This window comes from Arachis ipaensis, chromosome B9, assembly GCF_059453495.1.
Source record: "Arachis ipaensis isolate K30076 ecotype BB chromosome B9, ASM5945349v1, whole genome shotgun sequence".
NCBI lineage: Eukaryota > Viridiplantae > Streptophyta > Magnoliopsida > Fabales > Fabaceae > Arachis > Arachis ipaensis.
Window position 1 is genome coordinate 23,003,665 of NC_142444.1, and position 21,662 is coordinate 23,025,326.

Genomic DNA, 21,662 nt, shown 5'->3' on the forward strand with positions numbered 1-21,662 from the left:
TTTTAGTCATCACTCAATCGTCGATTGATTTTGCAAAAACCATGCTGCCCAGCAATTTTCAATCAATTGTTTAGTGGTAAACTGTAATCCAATCGATTGAGTTATAATTCAATCGATTGGTTTGATAGTCCAATCGATTGGTTTTCAAGGAAACACGATTTTATGATTCAAACGTGACAGATCAAACTTAATCTTTTAATCGATTGGAATAGCCAAAATATTTATTAGGATCAATGGAAGATCTAATTCGTTATTGTGTTTGACTTTTTGTTCTTAATTTTTAATAAACATGATAGATTTATGATAAAATAATTATTTATAAAATAAAAAATCATTTTTATAATTAAATAAATATATAGGGTTAATTTGTAATTAAATTAAAAAAAGGACTATTTAGCAGTTATTAAAAAAATTTAAAAAACATGTTTTGTTATGAGACTATTTAATGATCCAAACGTTCTGGGACCACCGAATCCGGTTCCTTGAAAGAGGGAGGTAATCCTAATTTGATTCCATAACTGACCGAATCATGATTTGATTCAAATTTTAAATTGAAAACTACTCAAAATTAATTAATTGTATCTAATTTAGTTAGGTAATCCTAATTTGATTCCATAACTGACGGAAATCATGATTTGATTCAAATTTTAAATTAAAAATTATTTAAAATTAATTAATTACCTTTAATTGAATTCTAATTCCAATTTATACATTGTATAAAACATACATTGCCTCCTCATCTTTTTCCTAATAATTATTATTTTGAAAGGTCCTTTTTTTTTAAATAGCTTGTACGTACACGGCGAGTTTAGTGGTGAAAAGATATTCCGAATTCCCAAATCAACTTCACCGTCATACAATCTGGCCCCAAACATCTTTTCTTCTCTCCACTGTGCGCCGTCCAGATAACAAGGCCCTCACTCTCGACTCTTTTACTCTCTTCCTCCAAGTAACAAAACTAAACAAAACACACCTCCTTCTTCGAATAAGGATGGCACACACTTGCCTTTTCACTCCCACTTCCTCTCTTAGGCTCAACTCCCTCGCTCTTTCCTCCACCCACTCGTCTTCTCCTCACACTTTCACCCTGTCCTTCTCCTCCTCCAACCCTTTCCTCTCCTGGTATTTACATTTTTACCCCTTTTTTACTTATCCATATTTAATATCCTCTATACCATCAATTGCGTGTTCTTTCTGTTATTGAGCGTTGTGTTTTTTAAGACTCAATGTGAATTTTGTTGTCAAGTATGCATTTTGATTAGTAATCTGCAACTTCGAGGTTTCTAATTTGTTGTTATGCGCTTTGTTTATCTGTTTATCGGTTTATTTTAGATGAATTAGGATTATTTATACCTAGCTGTAAAAGAATAATTCAATTTAGAAGTAGGTCGGGTACCCCCTCTTCTTCTTTGTTATTAACAGGTTCCACCGTTCCAGTTTGAAAATTTTTTTGTTTTCTGTTTTTGTTTTTTTCTTTTGGTTGTTATCTTTATATTTAGAGGAAAGTAACAATTAGGTCCTGAAAATTTTAACTTTGGACTAATTAGTTCCTTAAAAAAAAAAATTTCAATTTGGTCCTCTGGGATAGCAAACGGTGGACACATGATGTTCTCCTATCAATTCATCAACTAAAACTTAACGGTGATACTTATATGTATGGTTAAATACTCTGATGTGTCTATCTACGAAAGATAGTAATGTAGATAACAATTTTTGGCGTGAAACGTCACTTGTTTTGATAGGATTTGTGATAAATAAAAAGTGGTCGATAAAGGATATATAAAAACTCACTAAAACTACCTTGTTTTCCTGCTTATGTGACAGTAACGAGACATGCACCACCACTATAAATAACGAAATACATGGACAATTCTATTTTGTTTTGCACTATTCATTGACAGAAAGACATATATGTCGACGTTTGCTATCTTAGAAGACTTAATTGGTACTTTTTTTCTTCAACGACTACTTAGTCCAAGATCAACATCTTCGGGGATCTAAATGTCACTTTACTCTTATATTTATATGTTAGTATTAATAATTATAAAAAAAATGTCACTTGTCCGTTCTATTCACTGTGTTGCTGTCATCATCTTATTTACATTAACCTTGAATATCCCTGAAACAAGGTGAAAATACTGGAGCACTTTTACAGTTAGTTAAATATTTTAATTGAAAAGAAAAAAAAAGTAGAAAACGAACCATATAGGCTATACCTCAATGAGTAGGGAAGATAGGGATATAGGGGGTTTGGAATTTTGCTAGGTAAAGCATGGAATGTTTAAATTTGCACCTTTTATTTGTACTTTAGTCCTCTCTCTTTGTTAATTATTCTCTGGGACATTTGGTTCAATAAAGAGGGTGAATCCTTGCTGTGATTTGTAGGAATTTAAGGAAATCAGTCGATAATAGAAAGGCTACTAAAAGGTCTCCTGTGAAAGCAATATATGGTGATGAATATTGGACACCTGAGAGTTTGCGACAGGATATTTGGTCCATAAGGTAGCTTTCATCTACTTATTTGCTTTAGCTTTTTACTCGTTTAATATTGTTGACTTGCTTTAACTGTTTATTGAAGGAACGATTTGCAAGTCCCATCTTCCCCTTATTTCCCTGCATATGCACAGGGACAAGGGCCACCTCCCATGGTGCAGGAGCGTTTCCAGAGTGTCATAAGTCAACTTTTTCAATATGTATGAAATTTATTTTAACCCTTGTTGCATAATGCCGAGTTTTCTCATTATGTGAGTTTTCAAGCTGTTAATAATGTTTTGGTATGTAGAGAATTATCCGTTGTGGTGGAGCAGTTGATGATGATATGGCAAACATCATAGTGGCCCAGCTCCTTTACCTTGATGCTGTTGATCCTAACAAGGTTTGTTCTTAATTTTCAGTCATTGAAGACTTGTGGTTTATCCTATTGAATGCATGGGAACTGTAGTGGGACTTCATATTTACGTTGTATGAACCCAAACTGGTTGTATTGAGGTTGAGGTTGTCTTTGTATCTTTAATTCTTTTTGGTCGTGTTAAACTCAAAATCTTGCTCTTAATCCACTGCTAATTTTGGGTATGTTATACAGGATATTGTCATGTATGTAAACTCTCCAGGAGGATCAGTTACTGCTGGTAATCAAAATTTCATGTAACTCTTATCCAGCATTACATATTTACTATATCATGTTCGTTGTTCAAATACATGGACTCACCCAGAAACTCAACACCATCTTGTTATTTTTCTAAGGTATGGCTATATTTGATACAATGAGGCATATTCGACCTGATGTATCCACTGTCTGCGTTGGACTAGCGGCTAGGTAATGTTTCATGTGTTCCTTAGGTCATTTTTGTTAATTTAACCTTTCAAGTTACCTCTAGACCATTTGGATGCTGCTATGAGATTGATTTTTTGTCTTTTTTTTTCTTGGGCTGTTATGACAACAAAGATTACAATGATCAACCTTTAATTATCATGAGACCCTTCCTTCATTGTATCTTTTCTATTTTTAGCAAATTGCATATCTTTTTGTGAACATGATTATATCTTATCTGCATTTTTCATTTGGCCTCTTGCTAGTTTTCATTTTATTTTGTATTCACCCTATCATTAGTATATCCATCATGGTAAAGCTAATTAGGGTGAATAATATATTACGAGGATCTTGTAGACTTAAGGTGTAGCCACCCAGTATGGGTCCTAAGAGCTATTGGAGGCTGCCATTTCATTTTAGAAGATTTATTCCACTGGTAGTTATGGTTTTGACTATAGCCTTTTTCCAGTATATGATTGACTCCCAAATAAAATAGCAGAAGTAGAATGGGAGGAGAGGTACAACTTACAATTACATCATTTTGAGTGTTAGGATTGTTGACAACAATACTAACTATGTACTTCTGAACTCAAACCCAAGAGCTTCTCTTTCTTGTCCATGAGAAATATTCTTAAGGGAATATTTATATTGAACTCAAAACCCAAGAGCTTCACCTTCTTGTCCATGAGAAATATTCTTAAGGGAATATTTATATTTCAAATGTATGTCTTACATACCTTGGGGTTTTATGCTCTGGGTAATTGGGTTTAAGTCCCTACCTTTTCCTGTTTAATGTCACTACTCACTAGTCATGGCAGAATTTATATTTTAAGTATATGCCATTATAAACATGAGAAATAAGTTGTATCTATTATTTGGTGATGATATGTTCATGGAATAGTTCCATGATTCCAAAATCTGTTGACAATTGTACTCTGGGAATGATTCCTAGTTTGAAACCTTTTTGTTTCTTTCTTTTTTAAATGACATATTTAACTTACATTCATACTTACATAAATCTTTTCATGAGCAGTATGGGAGCTTTTCTGCTTAGTGCAGGAACCAAAGGTAATGATTCTACTCTGAATCACCATATTGCACTTTCCTCATTCAAGAGTAATATAAAATATAGTGTTTATTCCTTTTATTTTGAAATTTACACTCCCTTCCCTGTGCGATGTAAATGTGACACTGCTCAATCTATTTTAATATAAACAAACCACTTAATTGTGGCAAACATTTATGAACCAAACATGGGGTTAACCTAAGACTTAATGTCAAAGGCAATAGTAGGGACTTTCAACATTTGTTATCAAAATGTGAAAAAGATGTTCAATTTGGTTATTGTCATTATACTGGGAGTTAATAGGAAGAAAATTATCATGAGAGCTCGTTCTTTATATTTTCATGTTAGGGGTGCGCTTTGTATGTTTTCAAGATAGAGGAGTAATATCATTTAAGCAACTTTGAGAGAGTGCAGTTCCCCTTTATTTTGGTGAAAATTGAAAATGCTTCTTTTTAAAGTTATGTTCCTTTCTCACTTCTGAAGGAAAGAGATACAGCTTGCCTAATTCAAGGATAATGATCCATCAACCGCTTGGTGGTGCTCAAGGAGGGCAAACTGACATAGATATTCAGGTATAGTACCCATTTTCCTCTACCATTTTTTTCTCGAATTTATCTTTGAATGTACTGACATTATTATCCATTCATGTCTTATCATGTTAGGAAATATTGTTAAATCTTACACCTGCTTCTTGAATGGTTATGCTAATAGATGATGATTGGTTGACTCTGCAAAAATCTTTTATTAGAAGCTCAGTGTATCAAAATTAAACCTTGTTATTATAGCATAAACTTCTTGTTTGCATCAATGAATATAATGACTTCTATACCTTTTTTTCATAGAAAATTAAAGGCTATGTTGGGGTAGTTGTCAAAAGCCCATGAGTTAACTGAAACTAGACCAAGATGAATACCATAATCATAGTTAATTCCCAGATAACCTAGTAACCTTCACTTACTAATAAAAATCCAAATTACTATTATTATTCATTCTGAATATCTTGATGTATCTATCTCATTTGTTGAGTATTCATATATATGTCATCAAATTCTGAGAGTTGGTATCATTTTAATTTTAACTCCATGCATAATCCTTCTAACCATATTTTTTGATTTCTTAAGAGTCGATATCAATTTAAGTCAAACTGCTCCATGCATAATTCTTCTAACCATAGTATCTAATCGAACTGGAGCAAATCTAAATTGATATTGTAAAATGGATCTGCCATGGAATGACTACATTCATTTTTTGATACTCTACCACCCGCGACTCCACTGCAGTAGATATGTTGAATGTTTGCAAATTTTTATTTACACACAGATCTTGTCTCATAAAACTAATTTTGATTTATAATCCTCAGGCAAATGAAATGCTGCATCACAAGGCAAACCTTAATGGGTATCTCTCCTATCACACCGGCCAAAGTCTCGAGAGGATTAACCAGGACACAGACCGTGATTTTTTTATGAGTGCAAAAGAAGCCAAAGATTACGGACTCATAGATGGTGTCATTATGAATCCTCTTAAAGCTCTTCAACCATTAGAAGCTGCAGCAGAGGGTAAAGATAGAGCTACTGTTTGAAACTGTTGCACTTTATTTCCCTAGGCATAAAAAGCAGTTTTATACAAGAAAGCTGGTTTTTGTCGAGTTAAACTGTATTATTTTTTAAAACGGATGATGATATTTATGTAACCTTGTACCCAAAGAAAGATGAAAAGTGGATACTATTTCCTTTCGAGTAGTTTATACGACAGGAGCTTTTAGGTGGGATCCTATTTCTTTTTTATCTTGCATGTGTATGATCTGATACGATCTTAATCCTCGTATGGTTCATCCTCGTTAAATTATATTTAATTTTCCTGCAATTTTATGGTTTATTATGCCTTAATGGCTGATTTATGCCATAAGTTCTACTGATATTGATTAGACATAATAATGTGAGAAAATCAGGTATCTGACTGGTATCATTAGAAAATTACTTGCATGGGTCGTAAGCAAGGTTTTGAACATAAAATCGGTTATTAAACTGTTTTAGTTATTGGTTTACTGGTTTAAAGATTTAATCAATTCAATTGTAGTTTAACCGAAATAATTAAATTATGTTAAAAGATATATAAAATTATAAAAAAAAGCTCTACAACTAAATAAAATACCTAACCAAGTTGTTATTAAAGGTTTTTAATTGATGCGCGCCTTTCTTTTTCGTTATCATAGTCGTCGTCACCATCACTACCACCACCTCTTCTTCTCCCTCTTCCTCCTCGTCCTCCTAATTTCTTCTTCTCCTCTCCTTTCCTCTTCCTTCTTCTCTATCGTCATCGTTATTATTGTTATCGTTGTTGTCATCATCGTTGTCTTCTTTTTCTTCTCTTTTTTTCTCATCTTTCTCTTTTATTATCGTTGTCACCACTACCTCCTTCATCTCTTCCTCCTCTTCCTCCTCCTCTTTTTTTACTCATTTGAATTTCTTCAATCTCTTCCGTCCTTTTCCTCCTCCTCCTCTTTACTATTATCATCGTCGTTGTCTTTTTATATGTATAAAGTTCAAATACAGAAAGCATTGAAATTCCCGAATGATAGCGATATACAAACAAACTCAATTCAAAACATGTTCAAGACCAAAAGTGCACCTTATTGAAATCTAGAATGCACCAAAATTATTTAATAATGACGACACACAAATAAACTCAATTCAAAACAAGCACAGACTAAAGGTGTACCTTATTTAAATCTAGAAAGCACCAAAATTACTTAATGATAACTCAAAACTCCTCCTCCTCCTTCATTATCATTATCATCATCTTCTTTTTTTATTTATCTTTTTTTTCTTATTTTATCTTCTCATAATTCTTTTTGTTTCACTCTCTTCACAAGAATAAAAATAAGAAAAAATCAAATAAAAAAGAAGAAGAAACATATAATGTTACAAAATCACTAAGCAGAGGAGAAACCTACATTCATTCAACTTGTTCGGTTTCTCGGATGTTTGGTAGATCGGTAAGATAAATGTTAGAGCAAGAGGATGAGAGGATCTGGACGTGAGCTGCTAGAGCAGTGCGTTCGGCCTATGCGTCGGTGGGTGGGGCCACCTGTAAGAACACAGTTGCGTCCTAATCCCGCCATGCCTAAAAAAGTAATCGGCAAACCAATTTTTACGAAATTTCGCAATGAGATGGACAAAGTTGAATGCTAAGAAAAACGGTGTGGATTATTCAAGTAAATCGGCCATATTCGAAGAGACTGTTCTAATCAATCCACAAAAAATAACTAACCGTGTCATATCTTTCATGTATTCCGTTTATTATAATTGTATCGTGTATTTCTATGACTTTATTATTTTATTTGTGTGGTTTATTTTATTTTTACAAATTGAATGCAAAATCTAAATTATTAATCAATGTTCTTTATTCAAGTAAACTTGGAAATAAGTACTAAATTAACATAGGTTGGTTAATAGACGATGATAGATAAATTTAAATTCCAAAAAACTAATTAAAGTGTTGATACACAATGACAACACACAAACAAAATAAATTTTTTTGTAAGTGAATTTTTTATCTTTTATTTTTTATAGGTTGTCCCACATATAATTGTTTTACGCTTAAGAATGCGAAACTCTTTTTCAACTTCATTTGCTACGCTGGTTGTGATTTCTCAATAAGCGGTTATTGTTCCTCTTAAATTTGGTATTTTGTGGTACCGCTGTTCTTTATTTTTCCTTCTTCTTTCCAATTGCTGGGTTCTTTCTTTCTCTGCTATAACTTTTAATAATGGAAACGGAGTAATGAGATCGAGGCTCTACTGTTGGTGAATTTCGGAGGCTTGGTTCAACAAAATTTCAACGGTGAATGCGAGGGAAATTGTTGGTGCTTTTGCAAAATCTGCTTGATTAGGGTTTTAAAGAATGTATGAATCAACAATGGTGGAAGAAGAAACTTCATTATCTGCACGTTTCGGTAATGGGGATGATTCCCCCTTTTTTTAGTTGGTTCTCTTTATAAAGATTCCCCATCCCCCCAACCCAAAAATTCTTTTGCATTTTGGTGCTTAACATCGGAGTTCATTATAAAGATGCCGTTTTTTGTGCAAGAAAAGAAGAAAGGGTTTGCTTTTTTATTATTTTGTCACTTTTTGATTATCTTGGGAATGAATTGGTTTTGGAAAAGCTGGTTTTTCTTTATTTCCCCGACTATTTTTCTGTGATTGAATTACGGACAATTGAGATTTGCCATTTGATAGTTTTGGGATGCACAGTTTTCTGCCCTATTTTTATGATTTCGACGTGACTCTGGACTTTGAATTTATTTCAATTCTACCTTACAGAATGTATGTTTGAGCCTTTTGGGAAAAGAACTTGTGGCAGAATGATATATGATTGACTTTTACAGCGTAGCAAACTTAGTTGCAGAATTGTTTCAGTTCTTTTGCTGATGAATTTTTTTACTATGTGGATCAAATAACATGTCCCTTGAAAAAGTTGTGTTACTGATTTATTGATGGTAAAATTGTGTGATAATGTCCATGGTACTTATGATCCTAGAAAACTGAAACGTGTGGAAGATCGGGTTGTGAATTTTAGGTAGATACCCGTAGATCTATAGATCTGAAAAAATAAATAAAAATGTAAATAATTATAACCTAATCAATCATAACCCTATTTTCCTTTCCCCTCCCCCTCACTGCCTTACTCCCTCTCTTCACGGTCACCGACTATTACTGCCCATCATCTGTGTTATGTTGTTGGCGTCGTTGGAATCATTCGCTTATCTCACTGCCTCTCCTCAGTTGCCAAAATCGAAGCCCACTTATCTCACTGCCTCTCCTTATTTGGGTTGTTTGAGTTGATTTTTTATTGTCTCAGCAAGCTGTACATCACTAAAGAAATTGGTCTCAAATCTTGTTTTGGCAAGCAATTAATTTTGTTAATTTTTAAATGCAAGACAAACAACAAGCTACAATGGCATAGACCAGGTTATGATGTGCTAGAACCAAAATGCTATGAAAAATAAAAAATTACAACAAAAGTACAATAATACGTAGGAGTTCTAATTAGAAAAGAGAGGTGAAAAAAATAAATATGAATTTAACATCTCATTTTGGGAATGGAAACGGAGTAATGGGATCGAGGCTCTACTGTTGGTGAATTTCGGAGGCTCAGTTCAACAAAATTTCAACGGTGAATGCGAGGGGAATTGTTGGTGCTTTTGCAAAATCTGCTTGATTAGGGTTTTAAAGAACGTATGAATCAACAATGGTGGGAGAAGAAATTTCATTATCTGCACGTTTCGGTAATGGGGATGATTCCCCCTTTTCTTAGTTGGTTCTCTTTATAAAGATTCCCCATCCCCCCAACCCAAAAATTCTTTTGCATTTTGGTGCTTAACGTCGGAGTTCATTATAAAGATGCCTTTTTTGTGCAAGAAAAGAAGAAAGGGTTTGCTTTTTTATTATTTTGTTACTTTTTGATTATCTTGGGAATGAATTGGTTTTGGAAAAGTTGGTTTTTCTTTATTTCCCCAAGTATTTTTCTGTGATTGAATTACGGACATTTGAGATTTGCCATTTGATAGTTCTGGGATGCAGAGTTTTCTCCCCTATTTTTATGATTTGGACGTGACTCTGGACTTTGAATTTATTTCAATTCTACCTTGCACAATGTATGTTTGAGCCTTTTGGGAAAAGAACTTGTCGCAGAATGATATATGATTAACTTTTACAGCGTAGCAAACTTAGTTGCAGAATTGTTTCAGTTCTTTTGCTGAAGAATTTTTTTACTATGTGGATCAAATAACATGTCCCTTGAAAAAGTTGTGTACTGATTTATTGAGGGTAAAATTGTGTGATAATGTCCATGGTACTTATGATCCTAGAAAACTGAAACGTGTGGAAGGGTAATATAGTTGGCTTTTTCTGTCCAATGCTATTGAAATGTAACGATATATGCAGCCTTATGAATTGTGATGAAGGATTTTAATCCTTATGACGCGATAGAATTGGATAAGATGATACATGTGGCCCTACAAAATTGAATTGTGGCAAAGTATCTTAGTCCCTGTGACTCGAGAATCGGATACAATGATGTGTGGTCCTATGAAATTGAATTGTGATGAAGGATCATAGTCCCTATGACTCGGTGGTGAAGGATCTTAGTCGCTATGACTGAACCCAAAAATATCGGATACAATGATGCGTGGCCCTATGAAATTGAATTGTGGCGAAGTAGCTTAGTCCCTATGACCCGAAGAATATTGGATATGATGATATGCTTGACTCTTATGTTGCAAAATGATGTTATTTGGTATTTTTTAACCCATGAATATTGAAGTTTGATGGTAAAGTTGACCCTATGACCTTAAAATTTGGTGAAGGGTTTTCTGGCTCCAAATGGGGTGAGGGATCTCTTAGCTCCAAAATAGTGTTTTCTTTCTCTGATGTTTTTTGTTCATGCTTTGAAATTTATCATAACAGTGAACAGTAACATCTGGTTTTTCTTACTGCAAGTAACTTTGCATAAGCTGCTCACGTGTTGAAAGATGTTATAGATAATTATTTTGTCAAAAATGTTATAGATAAACAGAAAATAATTGAGTGACTGAATTCATTGTTAATTTGTGTTTTACAAAATTTTGTGTGCAAATCATTGCTCTTATGGAATATATTCATGTCCAAAAAAAAAAAGAAAAAGGTTTGCTTTTGATTATTGGTGTTATTTTTTTTATTATCTTGGGGATGAGTTGGTTTTTCTTTATTGCCCCAAATATTTTTCTGTTATTAAGGACAATTGAGTTTTGCCATTTGATAGTTTTGGGGATGGACTATTTTCTCTGTTATTTTTATGATTTGGATGTGACTCTTAGAGTTTGAATTTATTTCAATTCTACCTTGCACAATGTATGTTTGAGCCTTTTGGGAAAAGAATTTGTCGCAGAATGATATATGATTGACTTTTACAGCATGACAAACTTAGTTGCAGAATTGTTTCAATTATTTTGCGATGATTTTTTTTACTATGTGGATCAAATAACATGTCCCTTGAAAAAGTTGTATAATGATTTGTTGATGGTAAAATTGTGCAATAATGTTGATGATGCTTGTGATCCTAGAAAACTGAAATGTGTGGAAGGGTAATTTAGTTGGCTTTTTCTGTCCAATCATATTAAAATGTAATAATATCTGTGGCCCTATGGATTTTGATGAAGGATCTTAGTCCCTATGACCTGATAAAGTTGGAATGATGATATATGTGGCCCTGTGAGATTGGATTGTGAAGAAGGATCTTAGTACCTATATTGATGATATGTGTGGCCTTATGAAGTTGAATTGTGATTAAGGATTTTAGTCCCTATGATCCGATTAAATCGGATACAATGATGTGTGACCCTACGAAATGAAATTGTGATGAAGGGTCCCTATGACCCGAAAAAATCGGATATGATGATATGCTTACCCTTGTGTTGTTGCGAAATGATGTTATTAAGCTTTTTGGCCCATTAACATTGAAGTTTGATGGTATAATTGACCATATGATATTGAAATATGGTGAAGAATCTTTTGGCCCCAATGTTGTTGAAATGCAGTTAGGGATCTCTTGGCTCCAAAATAGAGTTTTCTTTCTCTGATGTGTTCTTGTTCATGTTTTGAATTTTATATTTATTAGAATATTGAATAATGAAATATGGCTTTTCTCACTACAAGTAACTTTGCATATATAAGGTGCTCAAGAATTGAAAGATGTTATATATAAACAGAAAATAATTGAGTGATTGAATTCATTATTAATTTGTGATGGACTTTTACAACATGACAACTTAGTTGTAGAGTCATTTCAATTCTTTTGTGATGATTTTTTTTTGGTTCACTTACTAGTGGATGAAATTAAAATTTTGTCCTTTGAAAAAAGTTGTGCAATGATTTGTTTTGATCGTAAAATTGTGGGATCATGTTCATTATTCTTGTGAGCCTAGAAAAATGAAATGTGTGGAAGAGTAATATGTTTGACCTATATGACTTTGCAAAATCAAATTGTGGTGATGTATGATATAGCTGGATTTTTCTATCCAACAATATTGAGATGTAATAATATATGTGGCCCTAAGAAATTGAACTGCGATGAAGGATATTAGTCCCTATGAGTGGATAAAATCGGATATGATGGTATGCTTGACACTTATGTTGTGGAATGATGTCATCTGGTATTGTTTATTCTAAAATATTGAAGTTTGATGGTATAGTTGACCATATAAAGTTGAAATGGTGAAGCTGGTTCCACAGTAGAGTTTTCTTTCTCTGATGTGCTATGTTCATGCTTGAAATTTATTAGCACGGTCAAATCTGGTTTTTCTCATGCAAGTAAATTTGCATGTATAGGCTGCTACTTTCTTCGAGAATTGAAAGATGTTATAGATATGAATGATTGAATTCATTGTCAATTTGTGTTGCACAAAAAAAAAAAAAGAAAAAGAACACATACTCTTTGAATTTGTCATTCTAATTCTCTATACTAATCTATTTCAACATGTATGCTAATCTATGTTAATCAATCTCATTTTGAGATTCTTCATCAATCTCAACTCAAGGGGAATTGTAAGACCTCCCAAAGGATGCTCATATCCAAACTCTTCCTCAACTTCACTCAACTCTTGGAATGGAGGTTGATTCAAAAATGAAATGGGGATCACATGACGCTTTTGATTATCTCCGACATACACTGCAAGATAACCCATTGGGCTTCCGCGGATTCTGAAATTGCTTGCTTAGCTGAGAAGAATACCTTTTCGACGACAGGAAAACGGAAACCAAAATTTTTCTTGTGTATGTTGGGAATGGAAAGAGCAAGCGAAAGCTCTAGTGCTTAAGAAGAACGTGTTCAAGTATTGATCTTCAGATTGCCAGTGAGTTGTGTTGTGTTGTTTATGAAAGCAAGAGAAATGATTGTTGAAGGGGGTTGAAAGATTGGGTCATGCATATGAAACTCAATAGCCAATAATAGATCATAATCATAGCCTCCTACATGTTAGTTCACGCAACTCAATGGTAAGGTGTAACAGCCAACTAGTATATATCTGTGAGATAAATTTGAAATAACATAAACACATCTATGCAAACTAAGTCTAATGTTGCATCATGTTTCCCATGAGAAGTTCCACATTATGTTGCCCTTGAAAGGTGTGAAGTTCATATTATTAGCTCCGTATCATGTACCTAATTTTGGTTCACTTTTGTACTTTAAAATACTTTGTTTAAGAAACCAATAGATAAGGTCCTGAATCTTGATCATCATTTATTGATTTCATTATCAGAGCGTAAGACACGTGAGATGTTTACAGTGTGTCTACCAACTAATGCAGTACATTGCAAGAGCAAGAACTAGGTTTCACTTGGCCATTAATAAAGATTTCTGTCAATAACATGTGATTTCTTGTGATCCCTTGTACTTGGTACGGTTGACCCCATCTTATCAAATATTATTTCTCAAGGAAATTGCTTAAAGGAAGCTCTGAGTAACTATATGCAATATATGTTCTCAAACAACATAAATTATTTTGCATCTCCTCATACAAATATATTGTGTTTTGTGTGGATATTATAGTCAAACTCAGTTGCCGTAGTTCCAACAGAGTAAAGGAAATACCCTTAGAGCCTTAGGCTATTCTATTTTGGTTGGGTGGAAGCAGGTTTAATTGTGAATTGAAAATAAACCCATGGTGTACCGAACAAATATAAATGTCTTCTCCAATTCAAGCCTAGTACACTATACGAGGATAATCGAGACCTGCATATATATATATATATATATATAGCAACGATCCTCACGAGGTGCTACATACATGTGTTATTACTTATTAGTACACACATATAGTTTGTGTAACAAGGAAGAATTCAGTTATGATCATCCAAATGGAGATCTCACAATTCCATGTGTTATTACTTATTAGTACACACATATAGTTTGTGTAACAAGGAAGAATTCAGTTATGATCATCCAAATGGAGATCTCACAATTCCATACAGTGAGGATGCATTTCTAAACTTATGTTCTCAATTAAGTGGTGAATAAATTGTGCTAATAGAGACATAAATTAGTTGAGCCAAATTTTGTACCGGAGACACTTTCTTTTGTTATTAAGATTCTCTATTATGTTTCTTCCTTGTATTATTTTTAGAGAGGAGGAAAGGAGTTAGTAGAATGAGAAAACTATGACAAGTTTTTGAAACACTTTTAGCTTATGTTAATCCCAATATAAATTCAAGTATATGCGGTAGATCCTATTCAAATTTTAGTTATTCTATAGCACTAGCAGGCTACCAGCTTTCGATGGGAACCAATTAAACTAATTGTGTTGGAGATGTTAATCAAACTTGTATAGTTGTTATTGCTAGCTTATTTTCGTTCATGAAAATTATAATTAGAACCCGGGTCTCTAATCTTATTTCGGAAGTCAAATTGGCTCTCATTGCTTCTAGTGTAATACATTTTTTTTTTGAGAACTGTATTATTTTTTTAGATGTGAAAGATGAGATTTACCTTATACGAATTCTCAATATTTATACCATAGATTTAGAACAAGTCATAAATCTGAAAAAGTCTGATATTTCTATTGGAATCCAAATATTTATCCGAACTAGAGTGCCTATTAGGGATATCCTAATGTTCATACTCTGATCTAACACTGTGGTCCAGGTCCAAGTAAGACAAAAAGGCTCAGTCCAAAGGTTGGCGTCACCGCCTAACCGACCTCTTAGGAAAGAGGTTGGGTTTGACATAAGTTCCTCTCCAAAGAAGTCGGGTTCGAAATAATCTGGCAGGTAACATTTATTCAAATAAGTAATTGTCCCTAAAATCTCTCATCCACTTCCAGCAGCAATATTTCAACAACCCTAAGATAAAGGGACGGTTATCCACCTTTAAAAGTGGAACTATTCCAACGGTGGTTATTGGATCACCACTATAAATACACTGACACTCCTCAGGTATCTTTAAGTTTCAATACACTCTAAACCTGCTAAACCCCTTTCTAACTTAGGCATCGGAGTGTCTTTGCAGGTACCATTCCCCATTCTCCAAACACATAACTCGGACGGCGGCTCCCGAACGTGAACAAGTTGGAGACCACCTTCCATTGACGCTTGAGCCAATCCTTCAAGCACAATCCACCTATCTCAGGTTATCTACGTAACATTGACGTTGTTGCTGGGGACCTGGGAGATCAATGCATGATGGTGGACGACCTGAACGAGGATGGAAATACCGCATCTGAATCTGAGTAAGAAAACCAAGGCGCGGATAACAATGACAGAGCCATAATCACTCTGCAAGGAGCGGACAACCAACACAGAGAAGGCCCCTCAGGGGTAAAAGACCTAAAGGGAACCCCTCTGACGTACATGGGCCAGAAAAGAGGGGCAACCTCACGCCACCGACCTCATGGGGCTGCTTCACCGCCACCAAGGACGGCTAGAACAGTTGGAACAAGAACTAGAACGACAGCGAGAAACAGAGAGAAACCTAAGGAGAGAGATCGAGCGACGAAAAGATCTTTAAAAAAAGCTCTTGAGATTAGAATCTAATCTCCGAGGTATAAGCTCTCGCAGTGACCGAGAAGATTCCCCTTGGGGGGAGAAGATCTATTCAGTGAAGACATTATGAGGGCAAAAGTTCCAAGGAACTTCAAAAACCCTGACATGGATTTATACGACGACTGACCCAAAGCATCATCTGAGAAATTTCTAAAGTCGGATGTACCTAGCCAATGCCTCTGATGCTACTCACTACAAAGCCTTTCTGACAACTCTGACAAAGGCAGCGATGAAGTGGTTCGATAGCCTCCCTCCAAGGTCGGTCACCAGTTTTGACGACCTCTCACGTACGTTTCTTAAGCAATTTTCAATTTAAAAGGACAAAGTCAAGCACGCGCCTAGCCTCCTGGGAGTAAAACAGGAGGTCGGAGAACCTCTGAGAGACTATATGGAAAGGTTCAACAAGGCGTGCCTAGAAATTCAATATCTGCCCACAGAGGCAGTAATTATAGACCTAGTAAATGGACTTCGAGAAGGTCCCTTTTTGCAGTCTATCTCGAAAAGGCACTCGACTTCTTTGAGTGATGTACATTAAAGACCTGAGAAGTACATCAACATGGAGAAAAATGCCAGGCTACGAGAACCAAGCTGGCGACCTGGGCACTCTCACCCGTCAAAGGAGAAGGAAAAGGAGCCCAAGAAAAAAGAAGTCGGGCCTGAAAGGCCCAGGAGATATCACTCTTATATTCCTCTGCGAGTTTTCCTAGTCGACATTTGCAAGAAAATTTGCCATATTGAAAAGCTACCTCCCCCTAGATCCATCAAGAATAAAAAGAGGGAAAGTCGTAGCGAATACTGTGAATACCACAAAATATATGGGCATTCGACGAATGACTGTTACGACCTGAAAAATGTGATAGAAAAGCTGGTCAGAGAAGGCCGGCTTGATAGATATCTCATGGAGAGGTTGGACAATCATGGAAAAAGGAAGAGAGATGAAGAAAATCGGAGAGACCCGCCACGGAACCCAGAGCGACATATACATATGATCTCAGGAGGGTTTGCGGGAGGTCTCAAAGTCATCTCGTAAGAAGCACTTGAAGGAAGTCTACCAGGTTGGGGGAGAGCTACCCAACCTTCCAACAATTATGTTTCACCAAAGAAGACGGGCAAGGTATTGCCCCTAGACATGACGATCTGGTGGTAATTACCATGATTCTCGCCTATGCCCATCTACACAGAACCCTGGTGGATCAGGAGAGCTCGGTCGACATCCTGTTCAAACCAGCATTTGACAAGCTGGGATTAGACGAAAAGGAATTAAGGGCATACCCTGATACCCTGTACGGGCTGGGGGACACACCCGTAAAACCACTAGGATTCATACTCCTACATACAACTTTTGAAAAGGGGATTAAATCCAAAACTCTAAGCATCGATTTCATAGTCGTTATTGTGGGTTCGGCCTATAATGTCTTAATAGGTAGAACAACCCTTAATCGGCTTGGAGCAGTGGTATCCACCCCATCTGTGCATGAAATTCCCATACCAGAGGGAATCGCAACCATCAGGGGAGACCAGAAGCTGGCGAGAAAATGCTACAATGAAGCCTAAACCTGAGAGGTAAAGGCAATGAGGTTCATACAATTGAGCTCGGGAGAATTCGAGCTAAAGAAGAATTGCGACCACAGCCCGGGAGAAAAACTAAAGAGGTACAAATCAGGTAAGAGGATGGAAGGAATACCATCATAGGAGCCAACTTGAAAGAAGACTTGAAGCAGAAGTTGATAAGGCTCCTACAAGAAAATTTCAACATCTTCGCCTGGAAAGCCTCCGACATGCTCGGGATAGATCCTGAGCTCATGGCTCACAAGTTAGCAGTCTACCCAGGATCTCGACCTGTTCAACAAAGAAGGCGAAAACTAGGTCCCGAACAAGCTCAAGTGGTCGAAGAACAAATACAAGCCCTCCTAGAAGCCGGTTTCATCAGATAGGTCAAATATCTGGCTTGGCTGGTGAATGTGGTGCTAGTCAAGAAACAGAACAGCAAGTGGAGGATATGCGTTGATTACACCAACCTGAACAACGCATGTCCAAAGGACCCATATCCACTTCTAAGTATTGATACCCTAGTAGATTCCAGCTCGGGATATCAATACTTGTCGTTCATGGATGCGTACTCGGGATATAACCAAATTTCGATGTACAAACCGGATCAAGAAAAAACATCTTTCATCACGCCTAGAGCAAATTATTGCTATGTGGTTATGCCTTTTGGTTTAAAAAATGCAGGAGCCAAATATTAAAGGCTGATGAATAAGGTGTTTGCACTTCACCTTGGGAGTTTAATGGAAGTATATGTGGACGACATGTTGATAAAAACCAAGCATGAGACGGACCTCTTGACCGACCTCTTGCAAGTCTTCAACACCATAAGGATGCACGAGATGATATTGAATCCCGCAAAGTGCACCTTTGCAGTGGAGGCTGGAAAATTTCTAGAATTTATGCTAACAGAAAGGGGGATTGAAGCTAATTCCGATAAATGCAGAGTAGTCTTGGAAATGAAAATCCTGACTTGTTTAAGAGAGGTCCAACAGCTAAATGGCCGACTTGCAGCTCTCTCCAGTTTCTTGGCAGGATCAGCATTGAGATCCTTATCACTTTTCTCTCTACTAAGAAAAGGATGCTAGTTCGAATGGACTCCAGAATGCGAAGAAGCTTTTTGGGAGTTCAAAAAGTTTTTAATCCAACCTCTCATTCTAACCCGACCTAAAATCAGGAAAGAACTCGTCTTGTATTTGTCTGTAGCCGAAAAAGCTGTAGCATCAGCTCTAGTACGGGAAGACAAGGTCGGGCAGCATCTTGTGTACTTCACCAGCAAGATTCTACAAGGTCCCGAGTTAAGGTACCAAAAATTCGAGAAGTTTGCATATGCCTTAATAGTGGCATCTCAAAGGCTACGGCCTTATTTTCAAGCTCACATAATAAGAGTTTGAACGAACTAGACCATGAAGCAAATTCTTCAAAAAACAGATATTGCGGGCAGAATGGTTCAGTGGGCTATAGAGCTATCCGAGTTTGACCTCAGGTATGAAATTCGGACAACAATTAAAGCTCAATGTCTCACCGACTTCGTAGCAGAATATGTAGGAGATCAAGAGGAGGCCTCCACAACGTGAAAATTATATGTGGATGGTTCTTCCAACAAAATTGGAAGCGGTGCAGGCATAATACTAGTCAACCAAGAGGAAACCCAAATAGAGGTTTCACTCAAATTTGAATTCCCAGCCTCCAATAATCAGGTATAATATGAGGCCTTGATCGCTGGGTTAAAGTTAGCAGAAGAAGTCGGTGCAACCAAGGTAGTGGTCTTCAGCAACTCTCAAGTAGTGACCTCTCAAATTAATGGAGAGTATCAGGCTAAAAACCTAAATATGAAGAGGTACTTGGACAAAACCTTGGAATATCTAGGGTGGTTCTCGGAGACTGAGGTCAAACACATAAATCGGGATCTCAACAGTAGAGCAGACGCCCTCTCCAAGTTAGCAAGTACCAAGCCAGGAGGGAATAATAGAAGCCTGATACAGGAAACTCTCCAAGAACCCTCTGTCACAAAAACAGAGGCTAGATGTCCTAGAAGTATCCGGATTGGACTTTGAATGGATGAACCCACTAATCGAATACATAAAATTTGACATTCTACCCAAAGAGAAAAAAGAGGCCAAGAAAATTCGGAGGGAAGCACAGAACTACACCTTGGTGAAGAATATCTTCTACAAAAGAGGAATATCCACACCATTGTTGAAGTGTGTCCCAACCTCAAAGACAACGGAGGTCTTAGAAGAGGTGCACAATGGTATCTGTAGAAACCATCTCAGAGCAAGGTCTTTGGCTAGAAAAGTCATCCGAGCCGAGTTCTATTGGCCGACCTTGCAGAAAGATGTCACCGAGTTCGTAAAGAAGTGTTAGCCATGCCAAATGCATGGTAACTTCCACGTCGCTCCCCCTGAGGAACTCATCAGCATAACTTTTCCATGGCCCTTTGCAAAATGGGGGTTGGACCTACTCGTGTCCTTCCCCCAAGCACTTGGACAAGTGAAGTATCTAATAGTGGGAGTAGACTACTTTACGAAGTGGATCAAAGCAGAACTATTGGCCAATATCACAGCCTAGAGAAGTCGGAAGTTCCTCTACAAGAATATCATTACAAGGTATGGAATTTCCCATTCCATCACCACTGATAATGGAACCCAGTTCACCGACTCTACTTTCAGAAACTTGGTAGCCAGCATGAAAATCAAGCATCAGTTCACCTCAGGTGAACACCCCACAAGCAAATGGGCAAGCTGAGGCAGCCAACAAAGTTATACTGGCTGGATTAAAGAAAAGGTTGCAAGATTCAAAGGGAGCCTGGGCTGAAGAACTCTTTCAAGTATACATCTCAGTCTGCCAGAGGGGAAACATCCTTCCGACTTGCTTACGGCGTAGAAGCCATGATACCAGTCGAAATCAATGAGCAAAGTCTAAGGGTGAGATTCTACGACGAGGCTATCAACATTCAGGCACACAAAAAAGAACTTGAACTACTCCCTGAAGTCCGAGAGCAAGCTCAGATAAGGGAAGCCGCGCTGAAGCAAAGGATGACAAACAGATACAACAAGAAAGTCATTCGAAGAAGCTTCACCTCAGACAACTTGGTCCTGATTAGAAACGACATCGGCGTTAACAAGTCGGGGGAAGGAAAACTCGCTGCTAATTGGAAAGGGCCATATAAGAAAAGTGAGGTCCTAGGAAAGGGATACTACAAGGTATTCGACTTGAGCGGTACCGAGCTTCTAAGGTTGTTGCATGCTTGCAACATGAGGAGGTATTATAGCTAGAAACGAACTCCACTCCCTGATGTACTCTTTTTTCCAACTTCATGGCTTTTTTCCAAAAAAGGATTTTCCTGAAGGGGGTTTTAATGAGGCATCAAAGTGGAGGTTAAGGGTTAATAAGTCTTAAAAACCCTTAGTAGCTAAGAACAAAAGTTACCTCCATCAATAAATAAAGATTTTATTCTGTCTCTTTATAATTCCATTATTGCCATTATTGTTCTACGAAACGCACCAACTTAAACTCGAAAAAGCGTGAAAATCTCATGACCGACCTAAGTGGTCGGCAGGATGAAACGACGAGGTACAAGTCGGTGTAAAGAAATAACAAAAACGATCATAATAACTCGGGAATCTTATCACTAAACGACTTACTAGTCGAAAAACCCGAGTAGAATCAAAATGCATCGCAAAAATAACCTAAGTCATGAAAACAATTCAATAAGCAAAAGTTGAATATGTGAGGAATACAAAAGAGATAAGAAAAATCCCTCAAAAAGCAAAGGCTATTTCAAGTCTTTGAAAAAACCTTACAGTAACTTAGACAAAAACAGTCTGCCTAGTAAAAAGATTTTTCAAACAAGTTTTCATAAAAATCTTATAAAAAATCACAACAAAGCATGCACACGCAATGTATTTCTTAAAAGCCCTTATCCAAAAAAGGCGAGTCAAACAAAACAATTTTTTGTTAACGACCATAAAAGGTCAAAAGTATCAAGAACTACCACCACATAAACATAAAAAATAAATTGTTAAAAAAGGATCCACAAGCTCGGCCCTAACATAGCTGAAATTAATTGGAAGGATGATTGGAATCACAAAGAGGGAGGGAGCTCGGATCTGCAATAGGAGTGGTCATAGTGGTTTTTTCGGCAGCGGAAGTCGGAGCTT

The 21,662-nt window shown here is 36.4% G+C and overlaps 2 protein-coding genes across 2 annotated transcripts; both read left to right on the top strand.

Annotated features, from left to right (window-relative positions):
- Positions 1–812: 812 nt before the first annotated feature.
- CLPP5 (nuclear encoded CLP protease 5) lies at positions 813–6,242 on the top strand. The gene is made up of 9 exons (XM_016320346.2): positions 813–1,122; positions 2,386–2,502; positions 2,579–2,693; positions 2,783–2,875; positions 3,083–3,128; positions 3,244–3,316; positions 4,344–4,378; positions 4,860–4,948; positions 5,737–6,242. Exons 1-9 carry the CDS (start codon positions 992–994, stop codon positions 5,956–5,958), a joined length of 921 nt encoding a protein of 306 aa, XP_016175832.1. The 5' UTR covers positions 813–991; the 3' UTR covers positions 5,959–6,242.
- Positions 6,243–17,106: 10,864 nt separating this feature from the next.
- LOC148544015 (uncharacterized) lies at positions 17,107–17,508 on the top strand. Its single transcript, XM_088498828.1, has one exon. The coding sequence runs from the start codon at positions 17,107–17,109 to the stop codon at positions 17,506–17,508; it is 402 nt and encodes a 133-aa protein (XP_088354954.1).
- Positions 17,509–21,662: the final 4,154 nt, after the last annotated feature.